Raw genomic sequence first — 5,568 nt, 5'->3', positions numbered from 1 at the left:
TATCCTACAAAGTTGAACATAGGCTGAGTCTCTATGCCTTGAATGGAGCACTGGATTGGATACCCGGGAAACCGGCGCTACCATTTATAAGAAGTTATTAACTGGAAGCGTCTGTAAGGTTACAACACAAGTCACTGATAATTCTGATGAATAGTTCAAGTTACTGACATCTGCCCGGTATCAATGATAAACGGCGGCTGTATCATAAACGGTCCTAAGGTAGCAAAATTCCTTGTCGGGTAATCTCCGTCCTGCATGAACGGTGTAACGACTTCCCCATTGTCGCTAGTGTGAGACTCCTAATAAATAGAATTATCCATGAATATGTGGAATCATACGGCCCGACGGTAAGACCCTGAGCACCTTAACTTCCCTAAAAGTTCTTATGTGTTGGCATGGTTACGAGATTTAAGGATGAAACCTTCCTGATCGACTCGTGAGGTAAAAGAAACAGTCGGTGCGAAGTCGTAACATGGTAGTTGACAGTGAACTTGTAGCTGAACCAAATGGCTGCTGGAAGTAGAAATCGTTATTAAGCGTCAGGAAGTCCTGGACGTTGAATCCAATAGCGTTGATTAAAAGACATCGATATACGGATTTCTCCTGAAAAAATACGAAAAACCCTAGAATGTTAGAACAGGAGATTATATTTTGGTAGTGGAAGTACGAATTGAAGTGTGGAGAGAATCCTCTTAGTAACTCAACATCTGGAAATCGAGAGAGATGCCATAAGTTGTCTCTATGAATAGTGGTATAGTCATATCTCCATGAACTATAAAACATGTGATCTAATTACAGAACAGGAAAATAATAGACCGAACCTTGGACTCTTGAAATATTCTTGGAAGATTCGTAATTAGTGGTTAAAGGTCAATCAAACATGAATATAGACGGTTTTCTGCGAAATCTATTTGGAAGATACATCATTGGGAAGTTTAGCCAGGAAGTCAGCGTCTTATTATAAACACCAGGCATGCAATACCGAACATTAATCATCTATATTACATTAAAAGTTAAACCAATTAAGGTGTACTACAATTATCCCATACATCCTAACTTTAAAAACGTATCTATTTTAAACCAGAACTTCTTTAACTTGTCAACTCCCTATCATGTCTTGCTAACGGCTTGTACGGTAATAATATCGTTTTTGGCGGCTGAGCATGTTAACTCGATTAATACTTTAATATATTATATATCGAAGCATCCATCAACAGCTATGGTAACTATATTTACATTATCCAAACTTTTAACATAATTATAACCTTACGGTCTGTATTGTTCTGCTCAATATTCAGAAATATCGTCTTATCGTAGCCTTGTAATTAGATGTTTGCTTGGGAGCTGTAATCATAATGTGTTTTTTTATATTGAACAAGTGAAAATAAACCACTAGAGAAGAATAATATTATAAATAATCTACCATATAAAATGAATATATCTTGTGGTAATTGACATCCTATCCATAATAAAGCATAGAATGAACACATAAACCATATAATAGGAACTGAATATTCTCTAGCACTAAAAACCATTTTAAATTGTATAATAGTTGTTAAATTTCTTTGTTCTGCTAATAAGAATAATAATTGTAAAGATGCTACAACAATGACTAGACCAGCATTTTTACTAGGAATTGTTTTTAACATTGCATAAAATGGTAAGAAGTACCATTCTGGAACTATTTGTAATGGTGTAACATATGTATTAACAATTATAGCATTATCTGGATGTGATAGTGGTATAACTCCAAAAATACTTTGTATTAAAAATAATATTAATATATTATTAAATCCTTTTACATCAAGACTTAATAGATTTGGATAAAAGGGTATTTTTAATGCTGTATCATACCCTAAAGGATTAGTGCTACCATGTAAATGTAAAAAGAAAATATGTATAAATACAATACATAAAGCTACAAATGGTAATATAAAATGTAATACAAAAAATCTTTTTATTGTTGGATCACTAACAGTGTATCCTCCACATAACCAAATTACTAATGCTGGTATACCAGATAATAAATTAGTAATAACAGTTGCACCCCAATAACTCATTTGTCCCCAAGGTAAAACATAACCTATAAAAGCTGTTACTATAAATAATGCAAAAATAATTAGTCCTGATATCCATGATAGAGGTAGATATAAGTATGAATAATTTAATCCTCTTAAAATATGAAGATATGTTAAGAAGAATACAAGTGATGCACCAGTAGCGTGCATATATCTAAAACACCATCCACTCCATAATTCTCTTAGAATATGTTGGATACTATAGTAAGCATATGATATTTCAGGAGAATAACGACTTGCTAAAAATACACCTGTTAATATTTGAATAAAAAATATTATTCCTAAAAGGAAACCATAATTCCATAAGAAATTAATATTTAATGGACATGGGTAATTAATTAAATGTGTTTTTACTAAATTAATTGAGTTATAGTTCATATAAACAAAAAATATATAAATCTAATATTATTTAAAAATTAATAATCCAAATAAAGTCATTGTTGATCCAATTGAACATATCATATTCCACCCATTTAAAGCGTCTGGATAATCAGGAATACGTCTAGGCATTACATTAAATCCAAGAAAGTGCATTGGTAAGAAAGTAAGAACTACTCCTATAAAGAATAAGATTGACCATAATACAATAATTGTATTTTCTCGTAATGTTTTACCAAAGAATGACTCTTGGAAAAAACTTACGCCTGTAAATAATGCTATGATTGCACCAATAGATAAAACAAAATGGAAATGTGCAATAACATAATAGGTATCGTGTAATGCAATATCAATTGCACCGTTACCTAAAATAACACCTGTAGTTCCTCCAAAAGTAAATGTACATATAAATAGTAAACATAATAATGATGAACTATGTGTAATACCGAAATTTGAACTCATATATGTACATAACCAATTAAATACTTTTGTACCAGTTGGAATAGAAATTAATATTGTTGTAGATGTAAAGAAAGCTCTAGTATCTACTTCTAAACCTGTAGTATACATATGATGTACCCATACAACACTTCCTAGTACAGCTATACATCCCATAGCTAAAATCATAGATTGGTTACCAAATAAACTTCTACAATAATTTGTAGATATAACATGACTAATAACACCAAAAGCTGGTAATATTAAAATATATACTTCTGGATGACCAAAAAACCAGAATAAATGTTGATATAATATAGGGTCTCCTGCAAAAGTTGGATCAAAAAATAATGTATTAAAATGTAAATCTGATAATAACATTAATACACCACCTGTTAAAACTGGTAAAGTTAATAATAACATTATTGATGTAATAATTATTGACCATGTAGATACACTTAAAACACCTAAAGATAATCCTTTAGCTCTTAAATGTAATACAGTAGTTACAAAGTTTAAAGAAGACATAATACTAGCGATACCTGAAACTAAAAGACCAATTATAATAACGTCTACAGCAACAGGAGATAAAGACATTAAAGATGTACTTAATGGTGGATATAAAGTCCATCCAGTTCCACCACCGAATTCTGCAGCTGTAGATAATATTACTAATATAAATGCAACAGGTTGTAATAATAAAGATATACTATTTATTCTAGGATATGCTAATTCAGATGATCCACATAAAATTGGTAAGTAATAATTACCGAATCCTCCGAATAGTCCTGGCATTATATTAAAGAATATCATAATAATTCCGTGAATTGTAAATATCATATTATATAGATTTACATTTTCTTGTGCAATTATTCTTAAAGATGAAGAGTATAATTCTGTACGTAAAATAACAGATAATAAGAAACCATATGTACCAAATAAAAATGAAAACCATAAATAGTATAAACCTAAAGTTTTATGGTTACAATTTGTAATAAGTGCATATCTATTTAAAACAAAAAATAAAATATATTTGAGGCTTGGAGATGAATAAGTAAGATTCGATCCATACAGTCCCAGCGACAGCGGTTATACTTTGGAAAAGTCGAGTATTATCCATCCATGTCAGGCGTTAAAAGCGTTCGTTCTTAAATAGTAGGCCAGTCGAGTTCCTTTAATGTAGTTACCTCACAGCTTTTTTCGGTCCAAAGTACGCGATCTCTTGTATGGTAAAAGGGCTTAAACCAACAACATAACATTTTTTAGTCCCATGCTAGTATATTTCATATATAATCTTATCGTTTGGACGTAATATTTCCTTTCCGGCTGTTTCCATCTCAACTCTACAGGTTAACGCCTGGAGTTCTTTTCAAAGTATAATAATTTGCGTGACGAGCGGTGTGTACAAGGCAACAATACACGCTATGTTTGATTTATTTATTGCAAGGCTGCGATGAGACGACATGGAGGTGCCAATAGTATATAAAGATTTGAGCTCTATATATACTATAACCTGTTATCCCCGGCGAACCTTCTTACCGTTATATGTTAACGGTACAAATAATCACCGTTCTTATAAATATATTTATTGTATTTAGTAATTTTAATAATATAAAAGCACATTTAGTATCTTATCCATCATTAGCATCATTATATGGAACATCTTTAAAATATTTTTCAGTTGGTATTTTATTCACATTTAATCCAATTATATTATTAATATTCGTATATTCTATTAGAGAAAGTTTATATTCTACATTTTCTTCTTTAGCTTCAGGAATGTTATCTATTATTATATCTGAAGCTTTACTATTTCTAACTTATTTTTGGGGAATATTACATTTTTGTTTATCTCCTTATCCATTATATGATGAAGGAATAATAATCACATCATCTAGAATGTTAATATTAACAATTACTTTTATATTAGCTAGTGCATCATGTATGACTGCATGTTTACAATTCCTTATAGAGAAAGGAATGAGTTTTGAAATATCAAGTATTGTATGTATTATTTACTTATTAGGTGAATGTTTTGCATCATTACAAACAACTGAATACTTACATTTAAGTTATTATATTAATGATGCTGTCTTAGGAACTTTATTCTATTGTGTAACTGGTTTACATTTTACACATGTTATTGTTGGATTAATATTATTATTAATATACTTTATAAGAATAGTAGATCAATATGATGTAAATACTGAATGGTCTTATTCATATATAGGAATATCTTATGTTGTCTTTACTCATACTGATCAAATGACCATTTTATACTGGCATTTTGTTGAAATAGTATGGTTATTTATAGAGTTCTTCTTTTATTCAGAATAGAACATATATGTCCTGTTTCGATTATACTGTCTAGATTAGACAATACATATTTGTGTATAAAGCTAGAGTACGTAAGGAAAAGGAAAGGTTAACCGCTATCAATGGCGAGAAGGGAAGTGTGTTTCCATAGAAACCTTCATATAGACTATGCTGACTTGAGTAATGATAAATTGTTAGTATCAGCTATCCATAGTTAACTGATTCCGTTTTGACCGGTCATTATTCTTTGCCTGGAGGTTACGTCCATACAGTTATAAGCAAGTGGAATGTTAGAAGCAAACACTAGCGGTGGAACACATTGTTTCATTCGATAGTAAACGCTATACCTTACCAATCT

The 5,568-nt window shown here is 30.7% G+C and overlaps 3 protein-coding genes and 24 non-coding genes across 27 annotated transcripts; 15 read left to right on the top strand and 12 right to left on the bottom strand. All coding sequences in view use genetic code 4, as the record gives it.

Moving 5' to 3' along the window:
- The first annotated feature begins 26 nt into the window (after window positions 1-26).
- On the top strand, window positions 27-101 carry PY17X_MIT02700. Its single transcript has one exon. It is a non-coding gene; the product is annotated as a ribosomal RNA (ribosomal RNA).
- PY17X_MIT02600 lies at window positions 102-184 on the top strand. Its single transcript has one exon. It is a non-coding gene; the product is annotated as a ribosomal RNA (ribosomal RNA).
- Window positions 185-379, top strand: PY17X_MIT02500. Its single transcript has one exon. It is a non-coding gene; the product is annotated as a ribosomal RNA (ribosomal RNA).
- Window positions 380-409, top strand: PY17X_MIT02400. Its single transcript has one exon. It is a non-coding gene; the product is annotated as a ribosomal RNA (ribosomal RNA).
- On the top strand, window positions 408-448 carry PY17X_MIT02300. The gene has a single exon. It is a non-coding gene; the product is annotated as a ribosomal RNA (ribosomal RNA).
- Window positions 449-507, top strand: PY17X_MIT02200. The gene has a single exon. It is a non-coding gene; the product is annotated as a ribosomal RNA (ribosomal RNA).
- On the top strand, window positions 508-575 carry PY17X_MIT02100. Its single transcript has one exon. It is a non-coding gene; the product is annotated as a ribosomal RNA (ribosomal RNA).
- Window positions 576-613, top strand: PY17X_MIT02000. The gene has a single exon. It is a non-coding gene; the product is annotated as a ribosomal RNA (ribosomal RNA).
- Window positions 614-670, top strand: PY17X_MIT01900. The gene has a single exon. It is a non-coding gene; the product is annotated as a ribosomal RNA (ribosomal RNA).
- PY17X_MIT01800 lies at window positions 671-752 on the top strand. The gene has a single exon. It is a non-coding gene; the product is annotated as a ribosomal RNA (ribosomal RNA).
- PY17X_MIT01700 lies at window positions 753-927 on the top strand. Its single transcript has one exon. It is a non-coding gene; the product is annotated as a ribosomal RNA (ribosomal RNA).
- PY17X_MIT01600 lies at window positions 928-957 on the top strand. The gene has a single exon. It is a non-coding gene; the product is annotated as a ribosomal RNA (ribosomal RNA).
- A 6-nt stretch (window positions 958-963) lies between these two features.
- PY17X_MIT01500 lies at window positions 964-988 on the bottom strand. Its single transcript has one exon. It is a non-coding gene; the product is annotated as a ribosomal RNA (ribosomal RNA).
- Window positions 989-1,010: 22 nt separating this feature from the next.
- On the bottom strand, window positions 1,011-1,069 carry PY17X_MIT01400. Its single transcript has one exon. It is a non-coding gene; the product is annotated as a ribosomal RNA (ribosomal RNA).
- A 21-nt stretch (window positions 1,070-1,090) lies between these two features.
- On the bottom strand, window positions 1,091-1,148 carry PY17X_MIT01300. Its single transcript has one exon. It is a non-coding gene; the product is annotated as a ribosomal RNA (ribosomal RNA).
- Window positions 1,148-1,234, bottom strand: PY17X_MIT01200. The gene has a single exon. It is a non-coding gene; the product is annotated as a ribosomal RNA (ribosomal RNA).
- A 19-nt stretch (window positions 1,235-1,253) lies between these two features.
- On the bottom strand, window positions 1,254-1,325 carry PY17X_MIT01100. The gene has a single exon. It is a non-coding gene; the product is annotated as a ribosomal RNA (ribosomal RNA).
- Window positions 1,326-2,456, bottom strand: PY17X_MIT00900 (apocytochrome b; the record flags this gene model as incomplete). The annotated part of the gene is made up of 1 exon: window positions 1,326-2,456. The coding sequence occupies one exon, from the start codon at window positions 2,454-2,456 to the stop codon at window positions 1,326-1,328; it is 1,131 nt and encodes a 376-aa protein (XP_022811206.1).
- Window positions 1,330-1,354, top strand: PY17X_MIT01000. Its single transcript has one exon. It is a non-coding gene; the product is annotated as a ribosomal RNA (ribosomal RNA).
- Window positions 2,457-2,483: 27 nt separating the features above from the next.
- Window positions 2,484-3,734, bottom strand: PY17X_MIT00800 (cytochrome c oxidase subunit I; the record flags this gene model as incomplete). The annotated part of the gene is made up of 1 exon: window positions 2,484-3,734. The coding sequence occupies one exon, from the start codon at window positions 3,732-3,734 to the stop codon at window positions 2,484-2,486; it is 1,251 nt and encodes a 416-aa protein (XP_022811205.1).
- A 201-nt stretch (window positions 3,735-3,935) lies between these two features.
- PY17X_MIT00700 lies at window positions 3,936-4,043 on the top strand. Its single transcript has one exon. It is a non-coding gene; the product is annotated as a ribosomal RNA (ribosomal RNA).
- A 5-nt stretch (window positions 4,044-4,048) lies between these two features.
- Window positions 4,049-4,129, bottom strand: PY17X_MIT00600. The gene has a single exon. It is a non-coding gene; the product is annotated as a ribosomal RNA (ribosomal RNA).
- On the bottom strand, window positions 4,130-4,165 carry PY17X_MIT00500. Its single transcript has one exon. It is a non-coding gene; the product is annotated as a ribosomal RNA (ribosomal RNA).
- Window positions 4,166-4,195: 30 nt separating this feature from the next.
- PY17X_MIT00400 lies at window positions 4,196-4,261 on the bottom strand. The gene has a single exon. It is a non-coding gene; the product is annotated as a ribosomal RNA (ribosomal RNA).
- Window positions 4,262-4,269: 8 nt separating this feature from the next.
- Window positions 4,270-4,307, bottom strand: PY17X_MIT00300. The gene has a single exon. It is a non-coding gene; the product is annotated as a ribosomal RNA (ribosomal RNA).
- Window positions 4,308-4,330: 23 nt separating this feature from the next.
- On the bottom strand, window positions 4,331-4,445 carry PY17X_MIT00200. Its single transcript has one exon. It is a non-coding gene; the product is annotated as a ribosomal RNA (ribosomal RNA).
- Window positions 4,440-5,231, top strand: PY17X_MIT00100 (cytochrome c oxidase subunit 3; the record flags this gene model as incomplete). Its single annotated transcript has 1 exon — window positions 4,440-5,231. The coding sequence occupies one exon, from the start codon at window positions 4,440-4,442 to the stop codon at window positions 5,229-5,231; it is 792 nt and encodes a 263-aa protein (XP_022811204.1).
- Window positions 5,232-5,568: the final 337 nt, after the last annotated feature.

Source organism: Plasmodium yoelii, assembly GCF_900002385.2.
Source record: "Plasmodium yoelii genome assembly PY17X01, chromosome : MIT".
In the NCBI taxonomy this organism is placed as follows: domain Eukaryota; phylum Apicomplexa; class Aconoidasida; order Haemosporida; family Plasmodiidae; genus Plasmodium; species Plasmodium yoelii.
This window is presented reverse-complemented; position numbering and strand designations above follow the sequence as displayed.